Raw genomic sequence first — 25,246 nt, forward strand, 5'->3', positions numbered from 1 at the left:
GACCATTGACATGGGCAAATGTTTTTGAATCAGTATTTCCAGAATGGAGCTCCAGTTGCCCTGACTCATACTCCCATTCTCACCTCATTCCTCTCGGTGGTCAAAAGCAGGATGTACGAGACAGCAGTCACCATCCTGTGTGGATTAGGGCTGACAACTTGCCCTTATGGGATCAGACCTTGAGTTTCAACATTTGAGTTGACCTGCAGGCCAGTTCACTTTAGGTCAATGAGGAGCTTTATACTAAGGTAGCAAGTGCTGGATCAACTTTCTGAAACCTAGTCGGTGAATCAACAATCCAAAACAGAGGAGAGGGGTGGGGAAAAAAAAAGAAAAAAAAAAAAAAAAAAACGAAAGAAAAATGGTTACCAAATCATACTAAATTCAAATACTATGTCAAAATATGTTTTTAGTTATATCATTCTGTTGAGGACAGAGATGGGAAGTGGATGGAGTTTGGATGACTGAGGTTTAAGGAAACATGGTAAACATACAATTTTCCTAGACAAAGAGTAAAAAATCCCAACAGGAAAATTGCTCATTGTTATCCCCAACCAACAACCTTGAATATTGGAGAGGCAGACATGCAAGGGAATGTGACAAACACATACTTATTTATCTGATTTGGTCAGTAGATGTTAAAGAATGTAAATTTCAGGGGTTTTGAAACATATTTGATATGATATTCATATCTTTCTGGATTCTTCTTCAAATATAAGGCAGTGCCAGCATGTTCCCATGCTGGGGATAAAAATCAGCGATAAATACTGAATATTCCTTCACAAGGAATGTGACCCTTCCTTCCTCCCTCCCTGCCTTCCCTCCTTCCCTCCCTCCCACCTTCCTTCCTTCCTTCCTTCCTTCCTTCCTTCCTTCCTTCCTTCCTTCCTTCCTTCCTTCCTTCACTCCCTCCCTCCCTCCTTCCTCTCTTCCTCTCTCCCTCCCTCCCTCCCTCCCTCCCTAATAAAAACCTTCCTTTAATAAAAACCTCTCGTAAGATTGCTGGCTTCAACAAATTATGTCTGGGTACTAATTTGACAAAATGATTCTGTAAGGTGGTTTTCTAAATTGTTATTTTGTTTTTATCATATTGTTGTTTTAGTTCAAAAGCTATTTGTATCAGTGCATTAAAAATCATTAGGGTTGCTCAGTTTCTTTCTGGTAAGATATTTTGCTTCCTAGAAGCTTGGCTTTTGATTTTATAAATTGGATATTATAAGAGATACCTGGCAGAATTGCTTGTTTTAAAGGAATTAAGAGGATAGAAGGCTAATCCATGCCAATTAATGAATAGATATATTAAATTATCTATATTCTCTAGCTTTACTCCCACCCTGGCTGGCCAATTCCATTAACTGCAGCACTCCATGGCCAACGTTTTGGCCAAATCAAGTTTTGCTTTTTTAACTGAAGAATGATGATATTCTTAAATTTGGAAAGGAGACCTTTATTTTTCATAAACATTTGCAGCCTGCAGGCTGGCCATTCTGACAGGCTGGGAAGCATAGCCTCCAACCAGAAGCCAGAAACAGACACTTCAAGGAAGGGACGAAGTGAACAGGAATTTATGCTTAAAGAGGTGGCCAAATACATGTATAATAAGCTATAGAAGGAGGCATGAATATTTATGAAAGTAGAAGATGTACATGCATAACTGAGCTTTATGCCTCTCCGTGGGACCTGTGTTCAAAAAACGGAGATGTTAGCATGATCCAAGGCTGAAGTCTGGAGCCCTCTGATGTCCAATAGGGTAGCAGAGGACACAAAAACCTTCACTGCGTATTGTCCCTAGACTGGCCAGAAGCACTCTGCCATCAGTGGTCTCTTACCCAGAAGGAATGCTGGTCCATTGTTTTGTGGAAACTGTAAAAGGGAGCAGCATCAGTTGTTTGGTTGAAAGGGCTAGTTTCTGGTTAGCCCATAAGGAAGAAAGGCTAATGGCTGTTAGTGAGGGAGGAGGTATAAGTAGGCATGTCAGATCTCCCATCCCTTCATGGCTGGGAACTCAGTTTTCAAGGTTTCTTTGGGTTCTCCTTGGCCAAAGGGGATTCGTTCAGTCAGTGGGGGGGGGGCTTAGGATTTCGTTTTTATTTCTCAGCATTTATGCCGTTATTTATTTTCTACTTCTTCTTAGTAGGATCAGATCTAAAGTTTTTATGCCTACTATCACATAGACCCCTGAATTCCTATAATGAGTCCCTCTCTTGCCCCATGGACATAGCAAATTCTAACTGACATATTTGAAAATGGATTTGAATAATTCTCCATGTATGTCAAATTAGTTGCTTATTAAATAACTACTTAGGATCTAATATTATACAAAATGCTATATATCATTTCCTGCTATATGTGAATGTTTGGAGGAGTTTAGTAATGTAATCATAGCTTATTATTGAAAAACACATAATTTCAACATAAGTAAGTATATATGTCAATATAAATAAGTGCATATATATTTTAATATAATTAAGTATATATATTTCACTACAGATAAGTTGATGATGAAGGGAAAAGATACTAAAAATACTATTGAAATTATCCTATCAGGAAATTAGATGTTTCTGCTGTTTTTTATAAATATATATATATTTTAATGATGCACAAAATTCTCCATTGGCATGAATATTTAACAGTGGCAATCCCTGATCATTTTGAACTTCAGTTTTGTCACCTGGGGAAACGAAAGATAAAGTAGTAGATTAAGGTTAAGATTAAGATGAAGTTGTCAGGCAGGATGTCTATGACTGACGAATGCTCAATGGATTGAGTGCAGAGGTTCAAGGTTAAAAGAGTTGTATTATGGAAAGAACACCACCTCACTCTCATGGAGTATTTCAATATATTAATTTACAAAGTAACCTCTTATTGTGATCATTCTTCTGAGGCAGTCAAGATAATAAGCAAAGAGAAAAAAATGAAGGTAGCTTTAAAATTATCTTGATTGACTGCTTTCAGAAGGCCTAAGTAGCTGCTTTGGAAGTTCTTTGGTTTATTAAAAAACATATTTCTCATGTGGTGAGCGCCAATTGGCCAGGCACTGTGTTAGGGCACTTTATATATACTATCTAATACAGTAAGTTTCAACTGACAACCACTGGTTTAGAGTTCCTATTTATCTGTATGAATTATCAAAACAAACATGTCTAAATTTACATATCAATTTGCTTTTCAAAAATGCAAATTTCTGAAATGAATGTGTCTTACTTTCTCAGTCTCTATTAACAAGTACTTACGAATTAGTAACTGTTTTTTTTTTTTCAAATTCACAAGTTAGTACTTTTGTGAATATACAGCTCCTATAAATTGACCAAAACAATATTTATTATGTTTATTCTATAGTTCGCTATTTGAAACTTAAATTCTAAACATATGCTAACAAAAACATCAAAAAAGGAGGGAGAAGAATTTTGTGAACATTAATGATCACTTAATTTGCATTAATTATTCAATACCTTATTCAGTATTGATTGCTATTCTGTACTAATAAATGTAAATGTTTTTGTCATTTGTTGACTTTAATGTCATATAACAAATTTTGGTATAGAGAGATAGTAACTTCTCTGAAATCAGACTAATTTGTTAAAACTGTGTAATAAAATAGCATAGGCTATGAAATATGTGGTACTAGATATAGAGTTTATATATTTTTCTGACCCTACTCCATGGAGGCTTTAAAAGACCTGCTTCAAATTAAGAATATTAATATTCCCAGAAATGTGACATTCCAATGAATAAAGTGACATTGTTGGTAAACGTTAAGAACAAAACTTTCTCACCTATAGAAATATCTACCAATCTATTATACATTTTCATGTTTATAGTTATCAAGATAATTTTATGATAAGTAAAATAATAAACGTATGCATATCTTAAATGCAATAGTTTCTATTTAAATATGGGAAAATGAAATAGCTATTTTCTCAAAGAGAATATTTTAATTTGCTTTACAGATGAAACATATTATATTTGCCAGTTTTGATTTTGCACTATTTGCAAATAGTATTCTTGTTGCTGAGCAAGTACAGATTGGTACAAGTAAAATATTTTAGGACTAATCCAGATTTCAAAAGCAGAAATGTTAGTCACAGATAATTTTTAAGAGGTAGCTTCAATTTCCTGCCTCAGTATCACTGCTATAGGTTTGGAGGCAAGTATCTATTTTAGAATAAAGCAATTTTACATTTTACTTAAACACCTGAATTGCTGTATCCTGTTGTCACAGATGGAGTTATTCTGAAAGTGAGCTCTGAGACTTTATTAGGGAGTGCCCATGGAAACATTTGTGAGAAGTGAGGGATACAGGATTGGGAAGAGGAAGGAGCTGGACTGTGATGTAGTCACAGCAGAGGCCTCAGCCTACCCTAGATGCCATGAGGAACTTTGGAGGTAAAATAGAGCTTCAGCGTTTTCCTGCTTTGAGGCAAGGGGGCAAAGCCAATAAACTCCTGTATGAATCAGTCATTGCTTGGGGCTATCAACTCCTCCACTTAGGGGTCACCTTAGGTGAGGCAGCTCTTTTTGGCGCAGGGCAATTTGTAAAGAGGCTCTCAGGCCAGGGACATCAGCCACCAGCACTCCAAGCGGCTGAGAGGAGTGCCTTGGTGCCAAAGGGGGCTCTGGGAATCAGACCCACAGCATCCCTACACCTGTATTTGCATAGCAAATAGTCTAAAAATATGTAGCCACATGTCCTCTGCTTTCCTACAATCTTATACAGTACTCTCTTCCAACAGGTGAGAAGAGATGAGCTTAAATATTTTTTCTAACTTTCTAAGGTTTTTATGACTCTTCTTTGATGGTTTTTTTTAATCCCCGAGGAAGGAAACTCCAGGTGGAACATTGAGAGAGGACCTTGAACTGTTTATACAAGTATAAATGAAATAGATATCCTGAAAGAGAGAATGGGAAATTAAATTTACATGATAATTGAATGGACATATTTTTATTATTTCTCTCATTGTGCTCGATAAAAAATCAGCTTGAGCTATTCCTTAACTTCTTTGGATACCCTAAACCAGAGGAGGACTTAAATAAACAATTGTAGAATATTTTCTTGCTAAATTGCATTCTTGTAATTATAAGCCTGGAATTTTCTGCAGAAGCAAGATAAACAACTGCAGAGTTTATCAACATATTTCTTTTTCTCTACATGATATTATGTTGTTAACCCTTAACTAATTTCTGAAATCTTAGAATCAAACCAGGTGAATGTATATGAGTATCATTTGCAAAGAATGATGTGTCACACAAATGAAAGCAATTTAGGGCCGGGCATGGTGGCTCACACCTGTAATCCCAGCACTTTGCGAGGCTGAGGTGGATGGATTGCTTGAGCTCAGGAGTTTGAGACCAGCCTAGGCAACATAGCAAAAACCCGTCTCTACTAAAAGTACAAAAACTAGGTGGGCATGGTGGCATGCACCTGTAGTCCCAGCTACTTGGGAGGCTGAGGTGAGAGGATCAGCTAAGCCTAGGAGGTTGAGGCTGCAGTGAGCCATAATGGCACCACAGCACTCCAGCCTGGGAAATAGTGAGATCCTGTCTCAAAAACAACAACAACAAAAATAAAAGTAATTTAAAATTACTTCTTAAATTTCACCACATCACTGATTTCAACCAAAGCTTACTTTATTTCTGAGTTTTTGTTTTTGAAACAGAGTCTTGCTCTGTTGCCCAGGCTGAAGTACAGTGGTGCGATCTTGGCTCATTGCAACCTCTGCCTCCTGGGTTCAAGCGATTCTTCTGCCTCAGCCTCCCAAGTAGCTGGGATTACAGGTGCACACCCAACGTTTGGCTAATTTTTGTATTTTTAGTAGAGATGGAGTTTTGCCATGTTAGCCAGGCTGGTCTTGAACTCCTGACCTCAAGTGATCCGTCCGCCTTGACCTCCCAAAGTGCTGGGATTACAGGTGTGAGCCACCATGCCCAGGCTTACTTCTGAGTTTTTTAAAGATGTACCATCCAAAAATTTATTTTGGTTTTTAAAATTTTTTATTAAAAGAGAAAGTTTTGACAACACTAAACTCATGACAGGTCTATCACTAAAGTTTTTTGGATGCCCTCTCTAAAAATGGTTACACACTCACACTCAACACACTACCAAGTGGACAATAAACTAAGTTTGTAGTGTGCTCTGGTGAATGTAGACTTATTATATTTCGTTGTTATCTCTATTTGTTTTGACATCTGCCCTTTATTTACTGCCTTGTACTACTTTGAAAATTAGTTTACTGATTACAGACTTCAGTTATTGACTTTGCTATTGTCGGCCGTGCTATTATTATTTCAAGAAGGAAGGTAAGACAGTGGGGGAAAATACTGTTTTTCTTAATTTGGCTCTAGCTGATTTTATACCTGGGAGTAGGAGAGCTGATGGTTCTTGTGTATGGTTAATTAAATCCTGTGCTGATGGCTTCTGTTATAGGTACTAAGTCATCTACCTTGTTAGCAGATCCTCTGTGGCCCCATAGGGTTGGATTTATCATTGGGGAATCATTTTCACAATGTTAATTTTATGCTCAGGTAACTGATTGAGGGCAAGATGATGTTCTGTGTGCAGTTGGCCAGAGAGTTTGTTGTGAAATTTGTAAAGGCAATTTATACGAGGAGACTCACTCTACTTTGTTTTTAAAAACGAGATGGCAGGCAAGTAAGTGGCACAAGCATGTCTCCTAGAAGAGAAGAAAATCCCACTGCATTTTGTTTTCCTAATGCTTGTTGGATTCTCACCAGCAAGTTTTTACAGTCTGTTGCTTGCCTCTCAGATTAGAAGAATGCTGGCATATTTTAATGGTTTCCTAGGATTCAAACAGCCTTTAATTAACAGCAAATTGATGTTTTGGAATGTTACCAAAATATGGGAGACTGAACACTAAAGATGGGCTTCCATCCTTCCAGCTCCTGAGTGTGGTGGAGTCCTATAACGGGGGCAAATGTATGTGCTCTCTTGCAAAAGGCTGGCTACTTACTGGCATGCAAAGGGGATGTCTTTGTTGGCATAATATTCCCACTGCCTGCTCAACAGTGGCCATCTAAATTCCACCTACTCATGACTGGGAGAGAGGCAGGGAGTTGTTGAATACTCAGAGCTGTAGGGGTGCTGAACGGTTCAGACATCGTAGCACTGGTTTGGCTGGTTTTTAATCCTCCAGTTGCTAGAGCAGTAAGGTACAGCTGCCTGAGTTTGAGGTTAAATTTCTTTTATGTGCCAAGTTCATGTCATCTTGCTGCCAGAGTTTTGGAAGTGGTAGCAAAGAGCAGTTCTGTAAAATAATCACTCAGACTTAATGCATATTGTGAGTGGTTTAGTTTTCAAAGAGGGATGGGTGCATGATGGAGGGGTTTTCCCTTTGGATTCAGAGAACTTGGTTGCAGATTTGTGACTGACCCAATCTGGAGCTCTAGGCAGGAAAATAAAGACAGGTTGGGGCATTTGAAATGTTGATGTTACTTACATAACCAGATAGTTATAATTAAAGGAAAATGGAGCAGTTCAACTAGCTCCCTCTGCCTAATGGCAAATTTGCTCATTGGCCAGTTCCCAGTTGAGGTCAATAGAGTCCATGTCTTGTTTTTTCCAGTGACCCACAAAGCTGGCCTTTTTGTCTCAAAAGCAACTTTGCTGTTTTTTTCCATGCGTGGTGTCCCTGATTGCTCCCTTTGCTCTGGTCTTCACAGGTGGTACATGCCAGAGTCCTGCTCTCCCAGCCCTTGTCCGTCCACCAGCCCCTCCTTTGCAACCATCGCTGGATATTAAACCATTTCTTCCCTTTCCTCTTGACACTGCAGCTGCAGTCAACCTCTTCCCCAATTTCAATGCGGTAAGTACCTGCCAAATTTGTCTTTGCCTGAGTGGAAGGTATTAGAAAACTAACTTAAAGACCAGGGTTGGTTCGGCCACTGCCTCCATTTTGCTATATTGTTCATTGCATGGTTTGTCTAGAAGCCATAATGAAGTTAGTTGTTTGCCTGGTTAGTCAAAATCCCCAGAACCAGGCTCCTTCGAGGAAAATAAAAAGAGATTCCATCTGATTCAGTTGATCATGAGTTGATGTATCCCCCCTAGTGTCTTCTGGGCAACAGCAACAATTCTATAGGTTTGTAGGCATACATCCATATTGAAACAGTGTATTTATTAGAGAGAACATTAGAATTTCAGCAGGTATTTAAAAATTAAAAATGTGTTTCTTCTATCTACTTTAATTTCCAAATCTGTTACGTTTTTCTAACTTAATAAATAGGACCTTGACAATGACAGCAGTGATTATGTTTTAAGCATACGGCACTTTCTTCCCACCATTAACTTAAAACAACTCAGGGTTCTGGTAGCAAAGAGTTTTAGTGTGTGTTATTGTTGCCCAAGTTAACTCTCATATTTCTTTGTTTCTTTGGGCTTTGTCAATAGCCTCTCAGCACAGGTTCAATTACTTTCTTACCTCTATTTTCACTTTTAAGATGTCTTTTTGTAAGTTGGCAGATGCATTGTTTTCATCATCATGTGTTTCTTTTTCTGCAATCAGTAAGAGTACTCTTAGGATGAAAATTGAAATAGGGGTTGAAAAGGTTAGAAACAAGTAAGTGACTTTTTTTTTGAATATTATCTATTCAGCCTTCAGATAACAACAGTGGTTGTTAAAAGGCAAGTCTGAGCTTGTCAATGACAGGACATGTCAATGCAACCAAAGCAGAAAGGATTAACATGAGAGGTCACTAAATGTCCAGTGATCTAAATAATACAGCTTTCTTGTTGCAATATCTTGTCCCCATGTTGGATTTAAATATATATATATATATATTCAGCCCACAATTAAATAATTCTTCAGGAGATAGCAGGGGGTCTTATTTTCTTTAACAGTACTTTGTCACATGGACTTTGGACATGTCAGTGAGTCAGTACAGCTATATGCTAGTTCTTGATAAAAGACAAGGGAGAATCAAAATGATCCCTTTGCTTTTTGTAGGGAGAGGAATTTTCCATAGGAATCTTGTTTTGAAATTGGTATTTCATAAATAAAGCAAAATAAAGATCACCTTTAGAAAACACAGGTTTCTAATCCTAGGTGTTGCATTAAGAGTAGAGGAAACCTTGCTCAGCATCAAATTCCCTTATTCCTAAATGACTACACTGAAGTCCCCTGGGTTCCCTTTCCTTGATTTCTTGCCTGCTCTTCTGTTAAGTGGTTTCCTGGCACAGCCTTGTGTCCCAGACACCCAGGGGAATTACCCATCAAGGTGCTTTTTCTGGCCTCTGAGACCACTTGGCATCCCATCACTGCGGTCAGCTTAAGAGCATTTTAGGTAAAATTCCTGGAAGGCCATAAAAGGCTGGATTTAAAACTTTTGATTTGCCTCTTGGGAAATATTAATAACAAAGTGGTTAATTTGACTGACAATATCATTTAACATAAAACAAAGATGAGCGATGTGTTGAGCTACATGATCCTGAGCAAATCTCTTTACCTTCTTTGCTGCTATTTCCTGATCTTTAAAATAAAAGGTATGATAGTCTCTTCATTGGGAGGTTATACCATTCAGAGATTTGTGCGTTTTTTTCGTGGGCAAAGGCAGCATTGTGTGTTGGTCAAGCTGAACTCTGTAGCTACACTAAGTTCAAATCTCAGAACTGCCTGTTATCATCGATAAGACCTTGGATGGGTCACAAAACTGCCATGTGTCATCAAGTCTTCATCCATATAATGGGACTAATAATATAATATGCCTCATAAGTCTGTGGTAAGGGTTGTGTGGGTTAATCATTTAGAATGGAGCTTGGTATATAACAAGCACTATTTAAGTGATAAGCAGCATGCTCATAAGCAGCTTGTAAACCCTTCTGATTCTGAATGTGACAGTTCCTTGTCTAACTGATTGCAAAAGTTTGACTTGATTCTTTTTCCTCCATCATGGATTTTAACTTGTGTTGATATTTATTCTACTTAAACCAAGAGGCCCTCTGTTGCTCCAACTATTGCTTTTTCCTTGGTTATTCCCTTCCAGTGATGGTCAAGATATAGCCAGCCAAGGATGAAGTCATTCCTTGCTTCCAACTGAAGTGAATTGTTGGAAAGCCCATAATCAGGTAGCTTTTGACTCAGAATTAGGGCACAAAGCATTTGCTTCAGTAACAGTCTGAGTTCTTGATTTTATAGCAGACATGAATCAAAACCCCAAAATTCGGTATGTATAAAACATAATTTTTACTGCCATAAATTGACTTTATTTCTCATTCAAGAGAGTCCATTTCATCAGGCTGGAGGGAAATCCACTCTAATTTTGTTTCAGGGTATGCTAAGGTTTTGGACTCCAACAATTATCTAACAGGTTATAAGGCTTTGGTGGGAGACTTCCCCTGATCATCAAGTTATTTACCCACATAGGCATTCATGAGATGGTCAGCACCTGGCTAGCATGGCCCTTTAGGCACCTGGATCTCAGCTTTTTCCGTGCCATGCTTAGACACACAAACTTTGCAAGGCAGTCAGCAGTCCCTCCTACCTACATCCACAATACAGCTATCCCTTCTTTGATGATAAGTGATGAACTCTGCCACCCAACATCTTTTACCCATATGACCTTTATAAAGCAAAGTCCATGATGATCAGAGACTATCTGCCTGGTGATCAGAGACTATATTCTTCCCCTGAGAATATGAATATGGAATCATCTCTCTATTTGGGACGGAGTTGGCAGAAACATAAAGGAAAAATTTTTAAATGTATACTTATAAAATGTATAAAAATATAAGTGGATATCTCTATTATCTTCCGCAAGAGCATAAACCATGAAGTTTTGGTGTGAATCAGCAAGAATAATGAAATGTCTATAAAAGTTAGCCTAGTTAGGAGGGAAAGGAAACAGATGTAGAATCAGAGCTGAGTTATAGGTATAAAATAAGACATTCAGTGAGACTATCAGGATCCCTTAGTCTCCTCAAAGCCAACTTTTAAGGAGTCACAACAGAAGCTATTCCCTAGAAACGTATCCCTTGATGTTCTAGTAGCTTTCACACAAAAGATAGCTTTCCTTGAATTCCTCACGTATTTCCCAGCCTGCCCTTTAATCTCTTAAGACGTTAGAGTTTCAGTGCTTAAAAATATTCTGATCCCAGTGATCCTGTTCTGAATTTATATTTCTTGAAAGGGAACAGTCATGGGAGTAGATAGATGATGTTTAGGAAAGAAATATTAGAAAGGGGCTTGAGCTTAGTTCATTTAGTCAACTGTTAGCTATTCAGCAGCTGCTAGTTGTTCTGGCATCATTATGTGCCAGAAACAGTGATAACAGATTATGTTATGACCTCTGCCACGAAAACAATTCAGTTTGTAAAGGTGAAGTTGACAAATAAGGAAATTTTTGTTAATAAAGTGTGTTTATACAGAAAGATGTACAGCAAAGAATGTTAAAGCTTGAGTACAGGAGCAAATGGCTGTATGGTTGTCTTAGTGAGGGATGGGTAAAAAAAATACAAACTATTCTAGGCATTCAAACAGGAAATAATTTAAGGATTTAGGTGCATACAAAACCATTGGGAGTATTTGACAAACAGGTCAGAGAAGACCGTTGGTAGCTCTCGTTTTTTTCCGTTCACTTTCATGGAGTCATGGAGTTGCACACACAGGACACTCAGTAATCCCAGTTATTTCTATCCAAATTCTGTGAAATACTTCTCTTTAGTGGCGTCTAATATACCTGGGCACTGTTGGCAAGGATCCGTGGGCATACAAGCCTCAGGCTTCCAGTCTCTGGGATGTAAGGCAGGGGTGGCCCTGGTGCTGAGATGCCAGTGATAGAATGGAAAGCACTATGCAGAATCAGAAAAGCTGAATGTCTCTGTAACTGTGGACAAAGGCTAAATCTATCAGAGCCCCAGTGTCCTGTACAATAAAATAACTAAGCAATTTAAAAGCCCAGACTCTTAGGTTTGTTATCAGAGATACAGGTGGCTTTCAAAATGCTAGAGATTGAAGGAGAATGGCTTGGGCTAGACTTTGGGATGTTCGTTGTTCAGAACAGAAGGTAATCATGAAAAAATGGCCACATTTTATGACAGTTTTCTCCTAGGGTCTCACCATTTCCCTTTTATTCTTTATTTCTCTAACATATTTTCTTCATATTCTAACTCATAGTTGTGACAATAATAAACTTTTAGAATGTCATTGAAAAAGCACTACTTTTGGAGAATGTGTTCATGAGGACTGACTGAGCATGATTCCATGCCCCCATCCCCATGGTTCTATTTCTAGTTGGTATAAAGATTAAATGAGGAAAACTGACTTCCTCTGCCTGCAGATGCCAGACACTCAGTAAATATTTAGTTATTCTGCCTTCTAGGATATGCACAAGGAAGAGTGAGGAGGTCACATAGAAAGTAAAGAGGCAGAAAAAAGAGCAATAAAAGAGGATAACTGTTTTGCTTTAGCTAGCTTTGGCTGATGGTTCTTTAACATTAAAAATGTAAATTAGCATAGGAAATTTGACTCTGTGCTGCTCCTCTGTGTAATATGATTTTATCATGAAAGCAAGGAGAAAGAGCAAAGAGAGGAGGCAGGGAAGAGAGGGGGATAAAGAGAGAGAGACAGAGAGAGAGATCAAGTCCTAGCAGCTGACTCCTAGTTTTACAAAGGACCAACTGCTGGAAACTGGAGTGTACTGTGAGGTTGGGTTTTTGATCAACAAGTTGAGGAGTTTTATCCATTGGAGGACAGAAAAATGAAATTTATGTGATTTATAGCAGTGCTTCTCCTATGAAATCATAGGTAATCATGTTAAAAGTACAGATTCTGAATCAAAAGTTCTGGGGAGGGGCCTGAGATTTTAAACATATGTAGGCGGAGGGAGGGGAAGGCAGGAGAAAGATGAAATACATTGAACAATTTTTACACTCCTAAACAGTGGGGTTTTTTAAAATTTATTCAACAGATATTTATTGAATACCTACTATGTGTTAGGCCCTGAGGATTCAGTAGTGAAACTAGCAAACTAAGTTCTTACAATTGTGGAACCTACCTTCTGGTGTTTGTGTGGTGGGGTGTTGAGAAGAGGACAGATTGGGGAAATTTGAATTTTCTATAGGTGCAGCTGTATCTCAAGAATGATCCTCCTGTGGTTATATTTTGGCTTCCAGAAATGCTACGAGCCTTCCTTGTATGACATTGCTCAGGACTCTGGTTACAGCAGCCATTTATTGAGTGCTTACTACATACCAGATACCACTTGCATTTCAACTGATTAAAGGCCAACAGTTCTCTATGAAATTTTTAAAGTTTTTATGTGTGTCATGATCTCAAAAATGTTGCTGAGGAAAACACATAAATGAGTATTTCATTTATTAATTCATTCAATGATTTCTTCCTTTTACAAACTTTTGAGTCCTACTCAATAATTCTGTATACTGAAAAATGTGACTACTTAAAATAACTGCATTTGAAAGCATCTGTTAAAAACGTAACATTAACAAATATAATGAAGAGTATGAGGAGGGAGAAGAGGTAATTTTTTACTGATTCACTTACTGGGCATTTATTAAGCACTGATAATGTGTCTGACTATAGTAGACACTAGAAGTATGATGACAGTGATAACACTGAGAAAGAAGAAGAAGAAGCAGTATAGTGAGGAGGAGGAGAAAAAGGAGAAGAGGGAGGAGGAAAGGCAGAAGAAGGAGGAGGAAGAATGGTTATCTATGAAGTTGACATAGTTGATTAGTACTCCTTTAAACATTCTCTTCTATCAGGTGCTAGAAAAACATCTACATGTTAATAGATTAAACTAAACGGTGTACTCTACATTGGCAGGTACTCTCTAGAGTTTGCTTCATTTGTTGAAAATAGGGTGGAGTAGTTAAATCATTCTATAAAGAACTATAATTAAATGCTCAAAGTTCTTTAAAAGTAAATGCTACCTGAGTTCAAAGGAAGGAGAGGTCACTTGGAGGTGGCCAAGGAAAGCTGTATGGTAAAGGTTAAGGTTTGCTTTGGAATCTGAGATAAATACCATATGTATATTTTTTATTAAGGTAACCAAAGTATAGAACATGAAACACCAAAGACTCGACGCATATTTTTTTGAATGAATGGAGTGGAATAGATAGATATATAGGTAGATAGGTAATAGACATAGATAAATGAAAAGACAGGAAAAACACATAACAGATAATTGATAGAAGAGAAATAGCCATAACATTTGTACCATAAGAAGTGTAATTGATGGAAGTGTGTCAGTAAGAAAGAAAAATTCTAAGCACTCACTGTTTTATGCATTAGATAACTGACACCTAACAGAAATTATTAATTTAATCACTTATTAGGAAAGAAAAGCAAGCATAGACTCGAGTCATCTCCCTAATTTGCATGTATAATTTTAAGTTGGCTCATGTGTTTGTTCACTCTGGTTAATAAAAGGACAGTGATGTAAAAATCCCAGTGGCTGCCCAAAGAATGTACTTACAAATCAATCTTTATAGTATTCGTCAACTATTTTGTGTAAGTCCATAAAGGCTGTCATAGTGACAAAATATTGGTGAGGTATTTTAGGACTCTAAGACAGCATTAAGTATGCTTAACATATAGAGATTATTCTAGAATTTTAGCTTAGATGTACACTTATAATATTACAGATAAAAATACAGAACCCAAGACAGAAAATTTCATGTTTTTATTATCTTTGGATATATACCCTTCAGAATCTTTGTTTCCTTCATCTTTAAAATGGAATTGGCACACTTTATCTTCTTTCCTTTAAAAAATGATTCTTGAATAGTGCTCTCTTCTCTGGCTCTGTATTTTATTACCTGCTCCAGCTATGGAAATGCCTTCTATCCCTCAGCCAGTGATAGAAACAGTGGTTAGGCACACTTCCATTTGTTTTGTTCAAAGAGGTATTAATTAATTCAGTTTACACATTAATAACTGTTCTTACTAAGTTTATACAACTGCTGCTGCCACTAAAATAGGTAAGTAGCAAGGGAGAAATTTTAAGCGAAAAAAAAAAGCCTGTCTTTCTTAGACGCAAGTGGTAGATAAGTGGAAACTTTTCAGGTGAAAAATGCCATCGTAAATATAGCATTGATTGCTAATTTCCTTGTCCTTTGAAGACAGATGTAGCAGATTGCGCTCTAGTTCTGTTCATTAACTGTGTCATATTTGTATAAGAGAAGCTTAAGAAACATCTGCTTATGAAGTCTTCTTTCATTATACGTTTCACACTGAAGCAGATATCTAAGCATGTTTGCTGAGTCCTATAGCTTTCTGCAAAATGGAAAGTTTGTCAAAGTCAAATGTACTTATTATAGTGACCTCGAAGCACAAAATGACTTCAATATACACTATTCAGACTTAGAAACCAAAGGCTAAACAAATGCACAATGCATGAATATTTTTCTTATTTAATCCTTGTTTACTCTCTGAATAGGTAGCGCATTCTCCTCTGATTCAAAATCTAAAGAGAACGAAACAATTTCCTGACTGTTCTTCCCCTGCAACTTAGTTCTCTTAAGTGGCAAGCAATGTGGTAAATGGCTTAAAGCATCTATCCTTCCAAAGATATTTGATTTATGCGTATGTTAATTGTTCTTCTCATTAAAGACTGAGGCATAATACACATTACACACACACACACACACGCAATCTATATATTTATATATAGATATCCTTTATGTAGTCAGCCTAATCATAATGAGATGAGGCTTTGCAAGTAATATATTTGACCTGTTTCTTACTGTGAGTTTCTTACTAACTGGGATTTTGGGTAAATAGGAGGACCCAAATAAGAAAATATTGAAGCTTACACCTCATTTTGTGATCCAGTAGCTCTTCTGGAGATCTCTACTCCACACTTAGACATAGACGTGTTAAAATGAAAGAACATTTTAGAGTTAATTTTTTTCTCCAACATGCTTATTTTACACGTAAGCAAGCGTAGACTTATTGAGTGATGTCCAGTTTCACGGCTAGCAAATGGCAAAACTAAGAGAAAACTGGGACTCCTGACATCTACTTCTCATGGAGATCCTAAACATTGAATAATAGTATTATGGGTTGAATTGTGTCCCTCAAATTTTCATGTGTTGAAGCCATTACTCCTAGTGAATTAGAACGTGATCTTAATTGGAAATAGGGTCACTGAAGATGTAATTAGTTCAGATGAGATCATTAGAGTGGGCCCTAATTCATTATGACTGGTGTCCTTATAAAAAGGGAAAACTTGCACACACAGACTTGCATTGAAGGAAAATAAAGTGAAGAGATCCAGGGAGAATGTCATCTACAACCAAGGAGACAGACATGGAACAGATCCTTCCCTAACAATCTTCAGAAGAAGCCAACCCTGCTGATACCTTGATCTTGGATTTCTAGGCTCCAGAACTGTGAGACAATAAATGTGTGTTGTTGAAACCACCCAGTTTATGGTATTATTATGACAACCCTTAACAGGAAAAGGATATTTAGAGCTATCTGATCTGCCTACCTACACTTGCTGGAATCTCTTCTTCAATGTTCCTGACAACTGGTAATCCAGCTTCCTACCTGACTACATCCAGTGAAAGTATATAAGCCTACCTGTGTGGTGAGAGACTCTATATCGTGGGTCATCTACATACAGTTGTCAGAGTAAGAAAGTTCTCTATTTGGAGCTGGTTTAGCACCCCATACCCTGTAACTCTTATGAACCAAGGAAGTAAATACACGATATATTGCCTTTTTTAATAGGAAAAAAAAGTGTATTGATCATCAACTAACTGACAAAGACTGTAGGGAAAACATTTTTATACCCATTATTTTTAAAATCTAATTTCATAAAAGCCTTGCATATTGCAGGTTATCTAAATGATATAGATAAGGAAGCTCAACTGAGAGAGAAAATTATCTTCCCCAAATCATACAAATGGTAAATCACTGAATCATGGCTAGATTTCAGATTCCTTGATCCAAGTCCAGCACAATTTGTTTTCAACATAACTAGATGACCTCCTGTCTGCAAATGGTTGTAATTTTTTTAAATCAGCTATACGAGCCTTGGTATACTTTATAGCTAATTAACTTAATAATTTGGTATACCTCAAGGGACTTAACTGAGAAAGCAAAATTTTCCTGAATGAGAGTCTGGCTGTGATTGAATGACTATAAAAAAGAACGTCTAGGACATCAGTGGACAGTGAAGATGCTGTCTAATGTCACTGACACACGCATTTTTGCTGTAGATGGTGATCATTTTCAGGGGAATAAATAACATTAAATGGTAATAAATTAAAAAATACACTGCTATTTTGGTAACAATTTAGGCTTTGTAAAACTTAATATTCTTTTATACTATAGGGCATACATAAGAAAAAGCAACAACGCTGAACTTTGAATCTAAAAGATTTGAGTTCTGTTTAATACTTTACAGCCTAAGGCAAAAACGTGGAGTCTGCATTTTCTCATCTGTGAAACTAGAATAATCATATTGACCTTCTAGGAGTGAGTAAAGGTGTTGAAGTTTAGGAGAAACACAGAAATTGCAGGCATTGAGGAAGCCTATTGAACCAGTCTCTGGTGTTGAAGCCTTAATAAGCATTTTTTTTTTTTTTTTTTGCACTTCCCCAAAGTGATTTCTTTGCCCTTTAAGTGTTGACAGTCACTGTGTTCTACCCCATGGCCAAAATTAGTGGGAAAATCCATTTTCACAACTAAGTACAGATGAAAGAATAACTTTCTCAGACTATTACTTGAGTAAAGTTGCCTCTTCCACATCTCCCTCCCGCCAACACAAATGTAAAGAACAATTACTCTTAGTAAAAGGAATGAGAACTTTTTGCCAGCAAGCATATTTGTTTCATGACTCAGTACTTCTCAAAGTGTGGTACACAGACCCATACTGATCTGAGAACTGTTTAATGGAAATTGAGAGTGAGCATTTAGAGGTGTTTATAGCAACTTAACAATTTTACATCTGTGAAAACCAATCAAGAATTATGGCTATATTTTGTAAGTCTATTTCATTTTATTTTTTCTGATAACTCATTTTTATTGTATTTTATAAAAGTATTGGTCTATGACTGATAGGGGTAGTGCTGGTCCTTCAGCAAAGATTGTTGAGAAGCACTGCTCTGTTTGTTATATGTTTAGGATTTCATGGTTCCATTTACATGTAGAAAAGGAAGGGGAGTTTGAAGCAGTTATTTACGTAATTCATATAACGTATGGTTGAGAGCCACAAGTACATTGTTACTGAAATTCCTTTAGCTCTACGTAATTTCTCTTACCGTGAAGAGGTGTGCCAATGTCAGATGGTTCTCTCTGAAGCTCATAAATCAAGACAGTAGTAGAGTAAAAGTAAGGTAACTTGCATTTTGCCTTTCTTTGAAGTATAACCTCTTATTCTACATTTTATCTTGAGTTTGGGCAAATATTAAAATGATAAAATTATTGGTTAATTCTTGAACTTCTTTCCCTGAATACCCTAAAATGAAATTTATTTCAAGGACCTGTCAAAGAATTTTAAGGGACTAAAATAAAAAATAGGTATTTTAAGTGACTATAATATAGAGATAAGAAACTTTATTTTTTAATTTCTATATCCAAGTTTTTTTTTAATGGAAGGTAAAAGAAATGACAGTCCAGTTGTACAATACATTGGGGCATTTTAAAGCAGTTTCTTTAAAGAAATCACATAGAAAAATAATCAGTTTTAGCAAAACATCTTTATGCTCTTTAGAACATCTGTGCATATGTACCATGTTAATGTTTCTGTGACTTTTACCACATAATATGTTGCAAAGCAACAGTTTTTGCCTTCCCGAAAACCTGTGATATAAGAGAGATAACCAGTGTTTTCTGCCACTTTCTAACATATATAGAATTTATGTACTCAGATAGATGGAGCTTTTGGAGCTCTATAAAGAAAATGCCTTTTTTTTTTTTCCCGGATAATTCTACTTACTTTTTTTAGGTAAAAAAATTCATTAAATACATATTTGATTTTTAGAATCACCTTAATTAGTTATGCTACCTAGGAGGTGCTATTGACAGAATCTGGTTTTAAGGGCCTTGTTTGGAATGAGGCAGATAAATAATTATTTTGAGCTTCAAGTTTGTTTTTATTTTTACTTACCTAAAATCATAGTGAAAATTTTATAATTTTGGAGAGAAAAAACATACATATATTGTGTATATATACCTGTGTATATGTATACATATGTTTATGCACGTACGCAAGCTTCTTTCTTACTGTGGCTCATGGTTTAAAATACTGAGTGCAGGTATGTAGAAAAACTCTTTCTTACATATGTGTATCAGGAGACTTGGTTCAAAAATGTTCATTTTTGTTTTTAGTAGCAAAAAAATAAAAAACAATATAAACAATGAGAAATTGATATACTTCATTTATACATATATAGACATATATATACACACATATATACATATGTTAAGATCTAATTATAAAATATACCTTAAGAGACAATTGGAATGAAAGAATTATTTTTACATGGAAATATCACAAAAGCTCAATGCTGCTGGGGGAAGAAACACCAGTTGCAAAATGTAATAGAATTATAGAATATATGTGTATGTGTGTGTATTTTTAAATCACATGCCAATGAGAAAGAGAAAGCAGGAGAGAGAGAGGGAGATTGAAATTAATTTACAATACATAACAACATAGACTGGCAGACCACACAAGTCCTTATTTGCAGGTGGTTCTGAGGAGTGACAGACAATGGAATAGGTAAGGAAAACAAGGAAACCTCCAGATCTCTGTAATGTTCAAGTTTTGTTATTTAAAAAAAAGAAATATCTGAACAAAAATGAAGACATGTTAATACTCAGGTGATCAGTACATTGTTATTTAGAATATCATCTATATAGCTTTTGTATTTTAGAAAGCTTTTCAAATTTTATAAGTAGCAAGTATCTTCAGCAAAACATTAATACTTCATTGCAATATTTGCTACCTATAATATATCATTAGTTTGGGATCCAGCCAATACAAATACTTAAATGTGATGGCTTCAGACACTTGTTTGTATTATCTAACATGACATGAGAGGCATATCTAACATGCCCCAGGTCTGTGGTCTTTATGTTACAGTTATAATTTGGCTTATTCAAAAGCCTTATAGTAGAACTGTATAACATCCAGGTAGAAAGGGTGATGCATTGATTCTCGTAACTTTCTACTATGTAGAAGTGACTGAAAAGTCAATCAGAAAATGTGTTTATGAAGCTTGGCAACCTACTCCTGAAATTCAATTTAAATTTACCTATTAAAGACATTATAATTTACTTTAAACATTTATACATTCAGTGAAGGTAAAAGAGATTAGTAAAATTTCTGGTTTTTATTAATTGCTGCTTATATGAGTATCAACTGTAATGGAATCTAATTGAGATGATGTTCTAACTTGCATCAAGTTTCAGAGTAGGGATGGTATTTTAGAGTCTTGGACAAATTAACATTACCCTTCTAGCACTGCCCTTTAATTATTTCTCAGAAGTGGTCGATTTTATTTATACTTTCTTAAAAGAAGTTCATCTAGCTTGCAAAATTTAAAATGTCAATTTGATGCTTAATTTTTTATAGAAAGGTCTTTTTCAAGAAATTGCTCTAGTTTTTAGATAAGCACTGGGCTCTGAGTATTAGGAAGATTTTACTTTTAGAAGCAAGGGTCATTAATCCCACTATATCTGTCATAGAATTCCTGAATGAGGTTAAGAAGTTCAATTTAAATTTCAAATTGGCAGAACAGACTTGTCTGTACATTTAACTTCCTATATAAATGGCATTATTCTAATAGTTTTCACAATGACTTTGAGAAACCATTCTCCACCACCATCACTACCAAAAAGAAAAAAAAAAAAAGAGAAAGAAAAAAAATTCCAGATTGCTATGCCTACTAGCCAAAACAGAACCATTCTTTCCACATAATATAATTTAGTGATCACAGACATACTATATGGTAGATCTGATGATTATGTTCCATTTTAGCTGAATGAAAACAATTAAAATAACCTGAGTCAGAACATAAATGAGATAATATTTTATATGCTTTTAGCCTTAGAGTTTTTCTTCACCTTTTTTTTTTTTTTTTTGAGATGGAGTCTCGCTCTGTTGCCCAGGCTGGAGTGCAGTGGCGCGATCTCGGCTCACTGCAAGCTCCACCTCCCAGGTTCACACCATTCTCCTGCCTCAGCCTCCCGAGTAGCTGGGTCTACAGGTGCCCACCACCACGCCCAGCTAATTTTTTTTTTTATTTTTTATTTTTAGTAGAGACAGGGTTTCACCATGTTAGCCACGATGGTCTTGATCTCCTGACCTCATGATCCGCCCACCTCGGCCTCCCAAAGTGCTGGGATTACAGGTGTGAGCCACCGTGCCTGGCCCTTTTTTCCCTTTTTAAGACTTCAAATTGTTAAGATAACTGCAAGGTCCTGAAAATCATATTTCTCGCAAAAACAAAAGCTAATATACTCCTTAAAAAGGAAAACAAACAATCCATATCAACAACAGCAAAAAACTTCCAATCAATCAGTTAACTTTTAGTTTAGGTGTTGCTTAATAACTTCCACTCTGTTTAAGGCCAAATACGCTGGTCTCAGAAACTGTTAGTCCAAAATGATGAGGAAAATCTCAATGCCTCTGTTAAACTCATTGATTTCTAATTTCATTAGAAAGTGTTGAGAATCTATGAGAGGTGAGCATGTAGAACTGGAGAGCTCACGTTACTCTTAGAATTCCTTTGAAAACATGATACATTATATATGTTATTTTAAATTGCATATCGTTTGCTGATGCCTTTGAGCTCTTCAGAGGATTTTTTAAAAATTTGTTTTAAAAAATAAATAAATGTTTAAAATTTTTCTTTAAAATAAATTTAAAGAAATTCTTGGCTAATAAAAAATAAATGCATGTAGATATTGCTTTCTCATCTATGTATCATGTTGCCTACATTTAACTGGTTTAGACGGTCTTTGCAGTAATTGGCAGGGAGAGGGGAAATTAGCTTTACTTTTATTAGAGTCAGTAAGCTAAAAGAGCAAATTGAAGAAAAAAATACTCACTACAGGAGCAAACAGAAATGTTCTAAATTGAACTTTGGCTCTTGAAATTATTTTGGAGATTTAAAGTTGACAAATAGATGAACTTTGTTTATATTTAATATGCAATTCTGTAGTTTCATGGAAATGATTTATTACGTATGTAATTCTTCATATTCTGCTTTTACTCTGGTCACCTTTTCCATATCTTCAGTTTTTGAAATACTAGGATTCCAGGATACCTGCCTTCCTTTCACATCTTTGGATCTACCTGCTATCTTTCTTTGATGTTTGTAATTTTTTTTTCTGTATTCACTATTTATTTGTTTCCATTTCTAGCTATTGATCTGCTTCAATAGAAGCTATTTTCTTTCTTCCTTGCATGTGTTAGGTGGTCTGCAGTCTTGATACTGAACTGACACTGGCAATCATAAATGTGTGTGGAATGTTGTGGAATAAATGAAGAATAAAGCTTATAATTTATAAAGAGGCAAAAGAAACCAATACATTTTAAATAATTTAATAAATTCAGTACTACCAATTTGGCAGATTGATTCTCTTTAGTGAACTGCCTCTTATTTGGGCAAAGTCAAAGAATTGGAAAAAAATAAATTCTAGCCTATCGTTTTGTTTTTTAGCGGACTTGCATTTATGATAAAATAATTATATCCGGTCGGTTTTGCATTCAATATAAATTAATTAAATTTGGTGCTTTGAGCTATTTAAAACTTTCAATGAAAGAGACTGAAGCTTTAAATATCTTCTGGGTCTGAAGAGTTGCTTTGCCAGGATTTCTTCTTGTATAAATGAAAACTCTTATAAAATGGCTTTCTTTCATTATATTCTTACTATTAGTGTCACTCTTGGTAAGATTCTTGATGTGGCTGGACAACCTTTCCTGGGAAAAATTTAGCAAATTTCCATGATGTCATCCTGCTAAATAGTTCCTGGGGACACGAATCTATGATGACGCCCGTCTTAATCAACTCCAAGAGTACACTGTGTCCATGTTATCTCAGAAACTTCAGTGTGGACTCTTTTTCTTCTAAAACATCATCCTTATTTGCCTTCCAGCCTTGTATTGCCCACAGCCAAGTGGCATATGTGCATATACTTTTAAGTTATAAATAAATATATAATGTCATATATGCTATTATTATTCATATTATTGTTATAGTATAGAGCAGTGCTTCTGAATGTCAGTATGCAATTAAATCAGATTACGTACTTCTAAAAAAGCCACAGGTAAAGCTGACAATGCCTGTCCACAGACCACATATTGAGTATCAGGATGGTAGTGCTTAAGACCATGGATTTTGGAATCAGAGTCCTAGGTTTGTATTGTAGATTTACCACTTACTAGATATATAATGTAGGGAAAGTTACTTGGTCTCCCTGTGCCTCAGTTTTCTCACATGTAAAATGGAGATAATACTACTATGGCTAGAAAGATTCCAAAGTGGGGAAAATACTACTAAGTGCATCTCAGGTTATATGTGGCCTAAATGAAATACCACTCCGTATCTTATTTGTTGGAACACACCTAGCCTTAGCAATACGGTACTTGTCTTGGGTAGTTGTGAGGGTGGCAATGATGATTGCTCTTTTCTTATTTCTTAGCAGAGGCTTTCCAATTCTATTCCAATTCACACTCTTTAAATTTGATGAATTCCTATTATGGGATATTTTAGGCAAGTAATCGTAAGAGATTCTTATAGAATCATGCCGAGATTTTAATTGGCAATTGTTCCTTTTTCCAGTGGTTATCAGTGTTTATAAAAACTAAAACTACAGGGAAGATTGTGATTCTCTCATCTTTCTTCCCCTCTTGATTTGTGCAGGCAGCAATTTGCACAGCAGTTCTGTAAGAACTGCCTACATGTCCTAGCACTCTATACAGCCTGTATTAGTCAGTTTTTACACTGCTATAAAGAAATACCTGAGACTGGGGAACATAAAGAAAACAGGTTTAATTGACTCTCAGTTCCACATGGCTGGGGGAGGCCTCAGGAAACCCACAATCGTGGTGGAAGGCGAAGGGGAAGCAAAGATCTTCTTCACATGGCAGCAGGAGAGAGAACAGCAAGCAGGGGAAATGCAAGGTGCTTATACAATCATCAGATCTCATGAGAACTCACTATCACAAGAACAGTATGGGGGAAACCTGCCCCTCATGATCCAATCAACTCCCACTGGGTCTCTCCCTTGACACGTGCAGATTATTGGGATTACAAATCGAGATGAGATTTGGGTGGGGACACAGCCAAACCATATTAGCCCAAGCCCAAGCTTTTCTGGAATCTCACACTCCCTCAGGTTGTTCTTTGCATGCAAAACATCCTCATAAATGAGATTAAATGAGGTGTTCTCTAGATTTGTCAAGTCTTAATAAGAAAAACTGCTTTAAAATAAATTTTAATAAAGCATCTTAAGTAATATTTTAATTGGTTGAAGTTTATACCATTTTTCTTAATAGCATTCATATGAAAAAAGATCAATGATTATTTTATTCTGCTAAGCCTATAAAACTGGTAATGGATGACGTATAATATTATAGCACATAAAATCTACAGTTAAATGTAGGCAGTTGTTAACCTCGTTTTTAAAGCTACATTTAAAATGAAAAGTGATGTGCTTTAAGAAATTATTTGATTATACCAGTCAGGAATATAAAGGGAGAAACATATTTTACCACTACAATTAATTCTGTGGGTAAAATAAACAGACTTACAGTGAAAGTAGAATGAAATCATTATTTTAGGGATTCACCTGTGGAATCAGTATTACATAATTAGCTATATTACTGGAGATTCTTCAGATATAAGTGCTCTTGAAAAATAAGCATGGGTTAGTTGTGTTAATTGTAGTATGTAAATGGAAGGAAGGAGACAGGGAGAGTGAGAAAAAAGGAAAGAAAAAGGGAGAGAGGAAGAGAGAGAAGGAAAGGAGAGGGAGAGAAGAAGAAGAATGGTAGAAAGGAAGGGAGAGGGGGAGGGAGGAAGGAAGGGAGAGGGGGAGGGAGAGGGGGAGGGAGAGGGGGAGGGAGGAAGGAAAGGAGAGAGGGAGGGAGGGAGGAAGGAAGAAAGGAAGGAAGGATGGATTAATTAATTCACTACTGCCATATTTGAATATTTTGCCAAAGAAATGTAGATCTGGAAAAATTTACAATAAGACAACAAGGAAACTCTCATATGAGATTTCATTTTGTTTGTTTTTGTTACATATTATTTAGG

The 25,246-nt window shown here is 36.2% G+C and overlaps 1 protein-coding gene across 6 annotated transcripts in view; it reads left to right on the top strand.

Moving 5' to 3' along the window:
- Positions 1-25,246, top strand: part of ZNF385D (zinc finger protein 385D) — a 971,783-nt gene that overhangs the window by 706,701 nt on the left and 239,836 nt on the right. For all 6 annotated transcript variants that reach the window (XM_032162305.2, XM_032162308.2, XM_058442417.1 and 3 more), the window contains one exon: positions 7,678-7,820. In XM_032162305.2, coding sequence (XP_032018196.1) covers positions 7,678-7,820 — 143 coding nt within the window. The remainder of the gene's footprint in view (positions 1-7,677; positions 7,821-25,246) is intronic.

This window comes from Hylobates moloch, unplaced genomic scaffold, assembly GCF_009828535.3.
Source record: "Hylobates moloch isolate HMO894 unplaced genomic scaffold, HMol_V3 SCAFFOLD_8, whole genome shotgun sequence".
In the NCBI taxonomy this organism is placed as follows: Eukaryota; Metazoa; Chordata; class Mammalia; order Primates; family Hylobatidae; genus Hylobates; species Hylobates moloch.